Genomic DNA, 14,200 nt, shown 5'->3' on the forward strand with positions numbered 1-14,200 from the left:
CGCTCTGCTGGCCGCCAGGCGGGAGCGAGCGCCCCCTCTGCTCTCCCCTCCCCTGTTCTCGGCAGCCCCGCCGGCAGCAGGCCGGCAGAGCGGCGGCGGGCGGGGGCCGTCGGTCTCCCCCCCCCCGGCCCCGTACCTTCTCCCCCGCCCCCGGCGGCGCGCGCCCGCCGCCCCCCGCCCCGGCCCCCCGGCCCGCCGCGGGAGCCCGCGCCGCAGAGCGGGGCCCGCCAGCGCCACCCGCCGGCCGCGGGGCCGCACCGCGCCTCCCCCCGTCCCCCCCTGCTCCGGCTCTCAATGTTCCACACCGCCCGGCCACAGAGCCGCCGCCGCCGCCGTAGAGCCCCCCGGCCGTCTCCGTCCCCTCCTCGGGCGCCGCGGGCCCGGCCCGGCCCCCCGCCATCCCGCCCCTCCGACCCAGCAGCGGGACAGGACGCCGGCGAAGGTAAGCGAGAGGCGGGCGAGGCGGCTGCGGCGGCGGCGGCGGCTGGGCGAGCGCGGTGGGGGGAGGCGGGGAGGAGCGGGGGGGCCGCCGAGGAGCTTTGTTCTTGTTTTCGGCGCTCGCTGCCTGCCGGCGGCCGGGGGCGCGGGGCCGGCCGAGTTCACGCCTCACTTGGTGCACACACACGCGCGGCGCCGAGCGGGGCCGAGCCGAGCAGAGCGGGGCCGGCCGAGCCGAGCCGCCGCCTGCCGCGTCGCGCCGGGCTCTCCCCACAAAGCGCGGCCGTCCCCGGCCCCACCGCGGCTCCCGGCCACCGGGCAGCCCCCTCCCCCCGCCGCCACCATGTCGGAGCGGGGCGGGGGGGCGAGAGGGCAACGCGGAAGGTGCGGGCGGCTGCGGGCTGCCTCCCCCCCGGCGGCCCTGCGGGGGCCCAATGCGGATCTGCCGGCGGGCAGTGGGGCTGCCGCTTCCCGAGTTGCTCCCGACGCATCTTCTGCGGGTTCCGCGGGGGTTTTCCTTTAAAAAAAAAACAACCCGCGTTCTCCCTCCCCCCCAACTCCCCCCCCCCCCCCCCCCGCCCAGCCCTTTAAATGCACAGAGCAAGTGTATGCTTCGGTCTGATAGCAGCCCGAGTCTCATTGGCAATGGAGCTCCTCCGAGAGAGGGGTTGAGGGGGGATCTGGCGTTTGGACCCAATAAAACGCTCCATTCCAGTGTAAATATTTACAGGGTATCGGTGACTCCTTAAAAAACATTCCCAGGGAGGTCTGTTATTTACAATGTGTCATAAGTTATTAATGCGCGTTTCCTAAGTGCCCTGCTCAATCTGTCTGTGCCTCAGAACCAAGCCGACAATTGGCATATTGTTTGAAGCATGACAAAAATGCGAGTGGGTTTAAAAATGGGAAATGCCGGTGTTTTCCGAAGTGTAAATGTTGTGGTGTGGCTGTCAAGTTGCAGCCCTGGCGGATGAGACAAAGAAGAGGATCCTGGTGGGTTTCTCCATGAAATAGAGTTGTCGACAACCAAAGTGTTCTTCAGAGCTCAGGACGGCAAGGGGTGACCTGCGTGCTGTAGTAACTGCCTCTTCTCCTCCTTCCCCACAAGTTCCCCACGATGTCCAGTGACAGGCAGAGGTCGGATGATGAGAGCCCCAGTACCAGCAGTGGCAGCTCAGATGCTGACCAGAGGGACCCTCCGGCACCTGAACCTGAGGAGCAGGAGGAAAGGAAACCCTCTGCCACCCAACAGAAGAAGAACACCAAACTCTCCAGCAAAACTACTGCTAAGCTATCTACTAGTGCTAAAAGGTACTTGTGGCATCCGGCGTCCTGTAGCGGTTTTGCACTGTGTGTGGACTCGCAGTGTTGCACTGCACTTCCCAAGGCAGAGGGATTGCTTTAAAGCCACATGGGAAATAGCACAGTACAAAATTCTGTAGCGTGCTGGTTTGCTGGGATGGACCTTCACCAGTCCAAATCCTCTGGGGCACTAATACGCGGGCTGGCCGTGTTTCTTTGGAGTTGTTGGAAAGCTTGGTAACTCTCAGGCTGGTCAGGGGGCACCTGTGTGCCTCTCGTATTTGTAAAAATGAGTGAGAAAGCATCAGCTTCAGGTGTCTGGTTTGCAGAGACAGGTTTACATACCTTGTTGGTGTAGGGTGGATCTTTCTGGTGTATTTCAATGCAGGCTGCAGTGCAATGACAAGCAGTACTCTTTAATTACAGAAGTCACAAAAGCCCCGTGGCTTCTGCAGGCCTTACGATTGCGGTAGAGCCCTGTGCACCTTAAAGTCACAGTTCTGTCCTGCGGTGCTTTCTGGAGAAAGTCAGGCAAATCATCTCTCATGGGATCTGTGGATTCCAGCCACAGGGTTCTTCAAGTGTAGCCTCTAAGTATCAAAATCTCAAGAAACCTTGTCTAGTTTTATCTGCTGTGTTTTTGTTTACACACAAGGTTACTGGCAGTCCAGCTCTCAAGACATGCGTGCTAATTATTTTCTGTAAGTTCAGCTGTGTGAAATAAAGCAAACTTTAATTCCCTCAATCCCAGTTGTCTTCTGAGATGAAACACAACTTTCAGTCTTTTCCCTGGAGTTCCCTTTCTTTACAAACATTTACAAATACACTGTAGCAAGAGGAGCTATGCAATAGCCGCATTAGCCTCGAGTTTTGCTTATCCAGCCCCAATACAGTAGCTCAGACTTTGAGGAACGTTTTAGTAACTTTGCACTGTACTTAAACTCAGTAAATACATTTTGCAATGTCTCAGAATTATTGCAGAATGCGACTGGGTGACTGATGACTTCTGAGTTTGTTAAAGAAACCCTTTGGAATAGGACTTGGCTGCAGAAGGAAAAGTTCTGGAAACAGAGTAGACTTTGTAATTTATTGTTAGGCTTTCTGTTCTTTTTAATGCATGAAGTACATCGTGTAGAGGCTCACCACTGAGTTTTCTCCTCTTACCTTTGCTTTGGTTAATCATGGTGAGTCCGGTTCCATACATCTCCAGTAGCTCAGTAGCATGGTTGGGCTTAATGGAAATGGTGCATGGGCTTTTGGGGCAGTCCCTGTCAGCTCATGCTCTACACTTGCTATATGCATAAAAAAGCAGTCTTGCTCGTGTGGGTTTTCTTGTGCGGTTTTGTTTGTTTGTTTGTTTTGACATTTAAAAGAGGAAATTGCCTTGAATCTTTAAAAGTTACACCTCCTATATATATATATGAATAAATAATAAGATTTACAGAAAATTTTCAGTGTTGCTTTTCTGGACTGTAACATCTTGGGAGTGGTTGCTACGATGTCAAGCTAAACATAGAATATTTCAGGTTATTATGTTGCTTTTTATCATGTAAATACGGCTCCTGTAAGGCTGGGGGAAGAAAGGCAGCAGAAGGTGTGGAGAGGAGCAAAGTTGATGCAGAGATAATTCCAGTGTCAGATGCAGCCAGGCAGATCTGCAGACCTACTTTTTAAACACCCTGCAAAGCAGGAGGTAGAATATTGCCAAAAGAATACATTTGCTGACAGCACGGCTCGCTTCTTCAGCCTCGATCACAGTTCTGTAGTGCTGGTTTAAAGTCATTGTCAAATGTGCTTGTACGGCCCCCCCTCCCCCCGGCTCATTTGCATATTAGCTTGAAAAGAAAATCTCTCTGGCAAAATGTGCTCAGATCTGAAAAAGAGTTACTGTTCCGAGTACTTGTGGGAGATTCCTACCGAACTCGGCTGTGAGCGTTCTGTTTATACACAGGATCGAGCAGGAAAAAAGCTGCAAAGTTTCTCAGCTGTGGGATTTGGGTTATACCTCTGAGAACAAAGAGGAAGCAGCCATGTTAGCATTACTGAAGGCAAAGCCAATCTTGCATTTAACTGCATGGTGGTAGAGGGCAGTGTAATTCCCTGATTTATTCTATAGACTATCTCAAATGCTTTGTGTCTGTTCTCATTTCACCAACAGAATCCAGAAGGAGCTAGCTGAAATAACTCTTGATCCTCCTCCTAACTGCAGGTATGTAACAGCTTCTTAAATCGTGGACAGTGCTAGGAGATTAACGTTCTCAGGCTAATAAATGGGAAAGTTCATGTTTACAGCTGGTGACTATTAGACAACAATCGTGTGCAGCGGGTTGAACAAGCAAAGGGAGCATCTGATATTTCGTCTGCATGCTGTAGGGATAGTCATTAGTGGTTGATGTACATAGAGAAATGTATACAGTTTGTTTTATGTAGCTGGTCACTGCCTTTGTGAAACGTTGATTATGTGAACTTCAAAATACACTGAAGCTTGCGACGTGATGTTTGCACGTAGGTTGAACTGTCTTTTAAGTGCCAGTTTAGAGTCACCACTTGATTCTGAAGCAAAAGTAAAGAACTGAATGTGATTTTTATATGCTTTCTCTCAGCGTGTTGCTTAACAGTTAGATAAGAAGTGTTGCCGTCGCATTTATGTGCCTGTCAGTCAGGGCTGCAGTCTCTTGGTAAAGAATGTTTTTAAGGAAGTTTCCAGCTTGGGAGACACTCCTGTTGGTTTTTAGAAAATTGTGAGCTTGGAACTCTGAGTGATACAGCCTTAGATAAAGGAAAGGTAACTGGAGCACTGATCTGTAGGGAAGTTAAATAGTAACATAGCTGGCTTATTTCTTGAAATCTTTAACATGTTTTACTTTTGTTTAAAAGATGCATAAAATTCTCATTAGCTGTGAGCATCCAGCAATCAGACTTGTGCTAAATCACATTTAAATAGTGTTGTTTCATTTGATGCGTCTCAGTGTGCTTTCTGACTGTAAGATTTCTTCAGATTAACAGCTTGTTTGTAACAGCAAGCAGTGGACATGATAAAAAACATTGGAAGTGCTTTCTGTTTCTGCGTGAGAATTGTTGGGCATTTGGAATTGTTTGAAAGGTTGGTGCAAGTCTCATGAATTTGGTAAGATGCGAGTTGCTTTCATTATCTTAGTAGGCCTGGAGAGGCAGGGACTTACCAAGCTGTGTTTATTGAATCTGTGGTAAAGGTGTCTCACCTTGAGAGCTGTGCTGTGGATCACCTCCAGGCTGTCTGATGTATCTGCCTGTGAGGTCGGGGGTTCTCCCTCTTCACAGGGGCAAGCTCTGTAGACAGAGAGAAAATGGTCTGCTTTTGTTTGCTTTTAGTTTGTAAACTATTTAATAACTGTCCTGTAACTGTGATCCAGTCCTATCTTTGTTGTGTATTCTAGACTTAAACCACCCCCCTAACCCCTCCTCGATGGGGCACCATAGGAGAGAGAATTTCTGAAGGGAATAAAACACTAACGCCTTGCCTTATAGATACTGAAAATACTAGTGGAGCAGTTTCAGGTACAGCAAGCTGCAACTTGGCTTTCAGAAAGAGAAACCCCCCCACCCCTCTCATGCTTTCCAGTAATATTTGATCTTCAGCTCCTTGGGAAAGCACACTCCTCTGGTAATAGCACAAGAACACTGCAGTGAATCCTTGTGAACTGTACTACTAGATACCCAGGAATGCCATTGAAAATGATGAACCCCCACCCCCAAAGTCTCTAAAATTATTCAGGCTTCTCTCCTACATAGTGCAAGGGAGAACGTGATTATTTTTGACAGTAAGTCAGTGCTTCTTTTCCTATAGGCATTTTTGTAGAGGAATTCACCCTTTAATCAAAAGCAACAGTATGATGATTGTGTTTTTACTTCCTGCAAATATAAAAAATACTTAGAAAGAGGCATTGACAGCTTTAACAGAAATTCTGGGTGTTCAGGATGAGCAGTTTGAACAGAATTTGATTGCGCAAAAGGTTATTATGACACTGCAAGTTCCTTTTCAGGAGGAGCCTTTCTGGCATAGGGAGGTAAATGCAGCTGAAGCAGAAGGCTTATAGCATACTTTTTGTATAGGATACAGTAGTGCAGATTAGGCAACAAATTGATACAGTAGGCACCTGCACTTCATTGATTTACATGCAACAAGCAGCAGAATGTTGCTTTATGTTACTTAATACATTTATCATACATGTAAAAGTAAATAAAATGTAAAATAACGCATTTAAAAGCCTGCAAAGCTCGAGCCTATTCACATGTGCTTTAAAAATGACAAGCTGCTTGTGTCTCAAGTTCTCCCAAAGAGATTTCTTCATTCCAGGTTGCATCCCCCCAGTCCTAGATTTGGCCCTTACCAGTCACAGGGTTCACAGTAATGAAGTGATGCTCTCAGATAACAGAAATCCTTCTGGTTGCCCACTTATGTAAGTAACTAAGAAAACACAGCATTTTTAAAATACAATAATGCACATGCAAACAGTATGTGCTAATTTGATTAGATGCACTCTCCTGTGTTGTGGTAAGTGCTGCTGCTGCAGCTCACCTGCCAGCAAGTTGCTCCCTAACACACTTCCACGAGAAGGACCTGAGGTTGGTTTAGCAGCTTACAAATGGCACTAACTGGTTGTGCTGCGATTCTCACTCAAATGTGTAGATGTGTACATCTCTTCAGCAGAGAAATTTCCCAGACTCACAGCTATTACTCTAACAGCTGTTTTGTAAAAATGCCTGAGCCCCAGGAGAGCCCTGTTCTTGGGTGTGCTGAGGAGGCCTGGGCTGCACATTAAGTTCTGTTTTAGGCAATGGGGTAGCAGAATGGCAGGCATGTTAAAAATGTCTAAAAAGCATTTTTTTTGCTTACTTATCTCAACAGTATACTTTATGATTCTGTTCAGTTAATTGGGCAATGAAATGTTAGAAAAGTCATGTTGTTTACCACTCACAAATACAACACATACTGCATCCTAGAGGATATCACCCCAAAAAATCTTAATGCTGTTAGCTGTGTACTTTAGCGTACAGTAATATCCTACATTCTTTTGGGTCACATGATGATTTTCAAGAAAGACAGAGCACCAAAAAAAAAAAACAAAAAAACAATGAAATTAGATTGATCTTAAGTCAAGTAAATATGATGGGAAAGAAATCAAGTACTGCTTTCACCTCATGTTTACTCCCATCTCATAGAACGGCCTGAAATGAGTCAGTTACTGTCCAGCTGTAACACCAGGGCAAATAGGCAGGTTGAGGACACAGGTATCAAATCCTGTTTTTTCTTGCTTTTGCTGGCTTAACTCAAAGCTCTACTACTTGATGCAGTGTGCTGTATTTAATTTCTTTTGTGCTTTTAATAGCATAAAGCACAGCTAAAAAGGTCTTGGCCCTATTGCTCCTAGGCAGCTCAATTTCAAACCACTGCCAAGTGCTTTTACAGGCTTCAAGGTACGGGAGTGTGCCAAAAACCACTGTTGTACATTCTCAGAAAAATGCTGCAAAGGTCTTGCACATAATGCAAGGTAAACCTGCACTGCAGAAATGCTCTTAAATAGGTTTGACATATCTGGAATGGCTGTTCTCAGTTCATGGTGTAGAACTGTTCAGAGATGAGGTCAGCACACCAGAGCTGAGGTTAGATCTGAGGCTGCTGTGCTGACCTGGGCAGCTTGGAGGCTGCAGGGCACAGCAGGGCTCCCACCCTCCAGGTGCTTCCTGGCTTTTAGGGTTGACACGAGAGAGGCCATTCCCAGGGGTGCCATGATTTAGAGCAGTTTCTATTAGTAGCTCTTGGCTGCTCTGCTGATCCACAATAGCAAAAAGATGCATCTCATTGCCTTTCCTTGATCCTCCTCCTTTATACTCCAAATATAATTGTTGTTCAACTTGATGAGAAAGTTTTTGAAGGTCAACCCAATACTAAAAAAATTAGTAACATCTATGCCATGTACTTTGTAGTTTACATTCAGTTCTACAGCAAATTCAGTTTGGTGTAAACTTTGGAGGAAATGAAAGCAAACACTGAAATCAGTGTATCCACTGAGAGCTTAATTCATGTGGTTTAGAAAGGAGTGAGATAAGATAGCGTGTCTTTCCCATGCAAGTGTGAGAATTGGAACATTTTACAATCTAGTCTGTCAGTTGCATTTAATCGCTTCTCTTTGTTAAATTAAAGATCAGACATCTGAAAACAAGTGCTTATAAGGGCCAGACAAAGCCATGCGCCTTACAGGCCCAGTCAAAGGCAGCTTTTCTCCTTCACTGCTGCTGGGAAATAGGATTTCTTATCAAGACAGATTCTTAGATCACCCCAAAGGCTCCCTTGCTCTGTTATGTCCTCTTGCTAGTGAGCATCTGAACCTAAACCTGATCAGGCGACTGAGAAGATTTTTCTTAATAGAGATTACTATCTCTATTATCAATCTTGTATGCTAATAGATACTAATTTTTTTATTGTTATTATTATTTTTTTTTTTTTTTTTAGCTGTGCTACAGAAGGTGGCACTGATGATTTTGCTGTCTGTACCTTCTCCTAAGCTGGCAGGCACATTGATAATTTACGAGTGGCTCATTTTAAAACTCCTGATTTTAAAATAACACTGCAAAGTATGTGTACTAAGCACATGGGAATATGATGGGTAGGGGTTTTGTCTTAGTGTAAGGTTCTTGTGCTTCCAGAGGACTGTGTTTGTCCCTTTCATCACTGCTACACCTTGGGCTAATTCTGTGCTGTAGAGTTTTGTCAGCTGAACCCCACGATCTCATGTATGACACAAAGAAAAATGCCTGCAAAACCCAGACAGATGCTTTCTCTGGTCTAGTTATGGACCTGTGAATCCACATGTTTGTAACAGTCTCACTGTGGTTATTACCCCATCAGCAAGGAAGTACTGCAGTATGTATTTAAAGCAATATTGTGTAGGTATTCTTCAGAGTAGCAATTTAAGCTCTTTCAATTGAGCTGTCTGAAGCAATGAATGATTGTGCTGGTGGTGCAGACGTAGCTCTGGGTTGAGCACCTTTCCACAGCCATATGCTAGTAAGGAAGGTGCTGCAGGTAAGCTGCTAGAATCTGTTCTTTTTGTTAACATTCTCTATCTACAGTAAGGTTGTAGGCAAATGTTTACTCTGCAAACAGTCATGCCTGTTGAAGATGTTACTGCACAGCTGTGGTTTGCTCCAGTTGTGCCTTGGAGGTGGCAACTCCAGTCAGCAAGTGAAGGAGGCTCATCTGCTAGTGCTAGTCACAGGGGAAAAAAAACACATACACATTGCTTAAATAGCTTAAATAGATGACTCAAATGAACTCTGCTGGATTTTTCCTCCCTCTCTTCAGGAGTAGGCATTGTTCACATGAAGCATTTTATCAAACACACTGGGATATGAATAAGTCAATCCCTTCCCTTGTCTCTCAAACGTAATAAGTTCCCATCTCTCCTTTGTCAAAGAGGCTTTCATTTTGCTACCTTTCTGAAATCGGTAGGAAGAAGAATATTCTGAAAGCAGTCAAATACAGCAGCACAAGTGTGTGTCCAGGTCTTCACATGTACTGTTGTGGCATTTTTTCCAATCAAGCTTCTGACTTTCTGATCACTGGCAATCTCCCCAGTTCTCATTTATTCCCTTCATTCCTTATTGGGTAAATGTCATCATATTACTAAATATTGAAAGTCATTAAAAAAAAAAAAAAAAAAAAACCAAAAGTCAGTTTGGCTTGTTTACACCTCTGCAGTAGAAACCACAACTGTGAACACTAAATAGTTGAGTACAGAAGAAGCTGTTGATTAAGGTAGATATTTATTAGGAATATGTGCAGAAGTGCCCATGCTGAAGTTGAATGAGCAAAACTAAAAAAAAAACCAAACAAACAAAAAACAAACAAACAACAAAAAAAACCCAACAACACAACAGAACCCAAACCTGACTTGAAGTGTGCCTCCTAACAGCTGCATTTTGCTTTCTATTCTGACTTTTCTTGCCCTGGCACTTGCTCACTATCAAGTACAATAAACCCGTTCTACAAGGAAAGAAAGCTGAGGTTTGCAGAATGGTTCTGAAAACACAAACCCACACAATTATTTCTAACACTTCCTCTCCTGCACAGAATTTTGCAGTTGTAATTGCAAAAACACAATTAAGAGGGTTCAGAAATCCTGTAAGAACATGTTTGAAGTAGCTCTCAAGCTATTCAAATACTGCTTTCTAGTATTGTCCAGCTCTGTTCCTTTGTTGTTAGTCTCAGAACATAAATCAGTGGCTCACAGTAATTTAAAGATATGTTTATCTAATGATAACCTTGATTTATCTAGAGTTATTTCTACTGAGAGCTTTCTTCCATGCTCTTCCTTTTATCCCTCTTCCCTGCAAGAAGGATCTAGCCTACTTTAGCCTAGCAAGGAGCAATAATAATATAGCACAGCAATCAGAAGTCTGTGTTTTGTAGTTCGTTTGTAGTAACAACCTTATTCTACTGTCTTTACATGCACAGAGTGGCTGTCACCTTGTTTGCAAGTAGTTATTCGAGCTGATTGAGGAGTGGGGAGTGACATAAATGTAGAGAGGCATTTTGGTAAAACATTGAAGTGTTAAGTTTTTCTGGAACACTCTGTTATTTAACATGCTTTTATTAAAATATGCAACAGTAGAAGATTGTATAACTCCTGAATAGAATATTTAAACTACTCACTTTCAGTTGAGAATGGATGACAGATTGCCTCAAGCTTGTGTTTTTTTCCAGCCTATGTTAGTCACTCAAGCACAAAACCGTGGATGAGTTTTTGGTCTTTAGTTGTTTTTGTTTTTCCCCCTCACCCCAAATCACCACACAGTGAATTTCTCACACAAGAAATATGAGCGCCATAGTTAAGACAGGGTTTTGCAGTACAAGTCCACGTATCCACTCATAGGAATAAGTTCTTATATCCTCAAGTTTGCAGCTTGGGCTCTTGTGTAAACATCACCCACAGTTCTGTCATACATGCTTTTAAACATCTGTATGTTAGTTAAAAGGTCTTATAAATCTTTCACCAGTTTTTATTGGCAGTACTCTCAAAAACAGGGAAAAAAATCTTGGCTATCTGTCTACTCTGGAGTTGCAGAAACAGTTCAAACACTTTTCACTCAGCCACTGGTATTACAAGACTAGCCCTAATTATTTCTAGTTTTGTCTCAAAACAATAGAAAAGCCTGAGACTGAGCAGTCTGTTTAAACAGTTCTCTTACATGTAACACAATGGAAAGCACAGCAATGACAGCAGAGCAGCAAGGTCCCAGGCTGCAGTAAGTGAAGATTTGCTCAAATGCAACAGCTATGGGTACAGAAAGAAAGGAAAGAAGCAGTTTACCTTCAGAAGGCATTTGGTACACAGGGATCTCCAACAAGACCCTCTTGCCTCCACTGTCAACCCTTAAATGAGGTCTGGGAAGGGGTGGATCCTGACTCCATCCCTTCTGGTTGCTCAGGGGTGTTGCATACACCTCAGCTCACCGGGATTGGCCCTGCCTTCCCACCAGGTGCTCAATCACTGCTTCAAGCCATGGCTCAGCATTTCTGCTACAGTGTAAAATTTGTTAAAACAATAATGTGTCCTTAGACTGAAAGACAAATCTGCTTTTCAAATATCCATTTGCTGAAAAAAGCCCTTCTAAGACTCTGTCATAAAACTAATTAAAATATGCCTGTATGGGAGATTGGTAATCACAGCCTGAACCTCAGATTAATCAGCTGAGGCAAGTATGGGGTCAGCTGTGGGAGCACAGGTGAGAGTGATGTAGCTGTGCTCCCGGAAGGGGAGGAGCTCGACTCCATCCCCTCTGAGACCTCATTTAAGGGCTGACTCCCACTGAAGCAGTATCTCTTGGAGATTGCTCACCAGTGAGGACTGCCCCAGCTTCTTCAGCCAAGGCACCACCACTGGTGAGTTTTCCTTTACTTATACTTTCTGTACATTTGCTATCATCTGTATATTAATAACCAATACAATGCCATATACATATATGTTTTCAAACTCTGCATTGCTTATCACTGCTAACCTGTCATTTAGTTAGTAACAAGCAGAGTATATGTCAGTCCAAGCACACTGAGCACTTCCCTATCAGATCGATTTATCTGTGTGTATCAGTTACACTCCCTTGACTTTATCTTTATTTTTATAGCCTTGGGATACCTAATTTTAATTCAAATTAACAAAGTGAAAATAGAAGATAATCAGCTAAATGATATTAAACCTTTTATTTAAAATGGGCTTACTGCTTCATGTGAAATTGATGTGTGGAGCTTTCCTGCACCTTGTGTAACTAGGATTTGCATGTATGTGGAACATTCTGAAACAAAATAGTACAGGCATCTTGAAAAACACCTTAAGCTTGTTTCTGAGTTAAGGGGTAAGTAGGCAGGAGCGAGCATATTCTGCTTCCACCTAGGACAGGAGCATCCATTCCATCACACTAGCCAAGAACTATATTGTGGCTTTAAATTGGTAGTAGCTTTGAGCCAGTAACCATAAGTGATAAACGCACTAACCTGCTTGTGTTAATTTGGATTAATTTTCTATGGTGACCTCCTGCAGAGATTGCCCTGTATTATTATAGGAATACAGGAATATAGGAATGGATGAGGAAGAGGAGACTGAGGGGAGACCTTATTGCCGTCTTCCAGTACCTGAAAGGTTCTTACAGTGAGAGTGGGGCAGGTCTCTTCTCACTAGTGACAAGTGACAGGACGAGGGGAAATGGCCTCAAGTTGCGCCAGGGCAAGTTTAGGTTGGATATTAGGAAGAACTTCTTTACAGAAAGGGTGGTTAGGTACTGGAATGGGCTCCCCAGGGAGGTGGTTGAATCGCCATCCCTGGATGTGTTTAAGAGCCGTTTGGATGTGGTACTCAGGGATATGATTTAGCAGAGGTTGGTTTTTTTGTGTTTTTTTTTTTTGTTGTTGTTTTTTTTGTTTTTTCTTAGAGATGGGGTACTGGTTAGGCTGCGGTTGGACTTGATGATCTTCAAGGTCTTTTCCAACCTGGATAATTCTATGATTCTATGATTATCAAGTTCAGAGCAGTGGTTGAAACAGTTCTTAATTTTATAGCGCTTACTGGAGAACAAGATCTTTTAGAAATTCAGATAAAGATTGACTTAACTGATGTAAGCATCACTTTCAGAAACAAATGGAGAGAGATTGCCTTGATGAAATGCCACTGAGATCTGTAGTTAGCAGTAGCTCACTTTCAGGTTGGGAGAGTTTTTAGAGAGGGCTTGTAGAGGACCATCCTGTGATAAGGAGTTGTATGGGAAATTGGTACTCACAGCCTGAACCTCTGATTAATCAGCTGAGGCAAGTGTTGGGTCAGCTGTGGGAGCACAGGTGAGAGTAATTTAGCTGTGCTCCTGGAAGGGGTGGACTTGAATCCACCTCCTCTAGACCTCATTTAAGGGCTGACCACCACTAAGGCAGCATCTGTCTTGGAGGTTGCTCACTGGTGGAGTTTTCCTCAGCATTTCCCAGTGAAGGCATCCATATCGGTGAGTTTTTCCTTATAAATAACCTTTTGAATATCTGTTATCATCTTTGTATCATTCCACCTTACAGGAGTGCTTCTTCAGAAAGGGTGTAACAGGTCTGAGTATTATATGTCTTCTAGCGATGTACAATATGAGGCCAGAGAACAGAAACAAATAGAACAGTAGTCAAAGTGGGAGGGATATATTGAAGCCTTGCAGGCATGGTGTATAAAGTCATCTCATTCGGTACAGCACTAGTAATGGCCAGCTAGAGTATCTCATCCAGTTCTAAGCGCTACACTGCAAAGCAATATGGGCTAGCTGGAAAGAATACAGATCAAAGAAAGAATAGTCTTTCGGTTTAGAAGAAAGTTGCTGCTAAGGAAATGCAACAGTTACTGCTAGTCCTGTCAGGAGGTTATGGAGGGCAACTTACATTTCCATAAGGAAGATCTAGAATAGATGTTTGGAGTTCTGAACTGTGAAGACAGCAGCAGTATATGTAAGGAGGAGGTGGATCTGTATCACTAGATACTAGGTTTTTAAGAATAGTAGTTAGACAAATTATTGTCAGGAGCTGGTTGGATGTAAGTGATCCTGTGTAGGAGCAGGAGGTAGACTGGGTGACTGCTTGAAGACTAATTTCACCAGGCAGTGTATGGTACTGGATTTAAATAACCATATTAAAGGGAGGCTTCCCAGGAAGTGATTTTTTTTTTTCCCCCCTTACTTAAAAACTCTAATAATGAGGGGTTGTTAATATAATCACCCAGTGAAAGTATATAGGTTCTATCATCTCAAATAACAGAGGTAACATCAATTACTTGAGAGGTCACTGGTAGTATGCAGTTCTAGTCCTGTTGTTAATTTAAAAAAAAAAAAAAAGCAATTGTTGCTGTGTTATTTGTGTTGTTGTTTTTTCTTTTTTTAATTATTACTATTACTTTGGGCCTGA

The 14,200-nt window shown here is 44.1% G+C and overlaps 1 protein-coding gene across 2 annotated transcripts in view; it reads left to right on the top strand.

Moving 5' to 3' along the window:
- Window positions 1-307: 307 nt before the first annotated feature.
- LOC140254985 (ubiquitin-conjugating enzyme E2 E3) overlaps window positions 308-14,200 on the top strand; it is a 57,019-nt gene continuing 43,126 nt past the window's right edge. Inside the window, exons 1-3 of one of the 2 annotated variants that reach the window (XM_072342193.1) lie at window positions 308-442; window positions 1,547-1,749; window positions 3,899-3,949. In XM_072342193.1, the coding sequence (XP_072198294.1) occupies window positions 1,556-1,749; window positions 3,899-3,949 (245 nt within the window). In that variant the 5' untranslated portion in view covers window positions 308-442; window positions 1,547-1,555. Of the gene's footprint in view, window positions 443-872; window positions 1,170-1,546; window positions 1,750-3,898; window positions 3,950-14,200 lie in introns of those variants that run through there. The other variant, XM_072342191.1, reaches the window with a different exon arrangement.

Source organism: Excalfactoria chinensis, chromosome 7 (assembly GCF_039878825.1).
Source record: "Excalfactoria chinensis isolate bCotChi1 chromosome 7, bCotChi1.hap2, whole genome shotgun sequence".
Taxonomy (NCBI): domain Eukaryota; kingdom Metazoa; phylum Chordata; class Aves; order Galliformes; family Phasianidae; genus Excalfactoria; species Excalfactoria chinensis.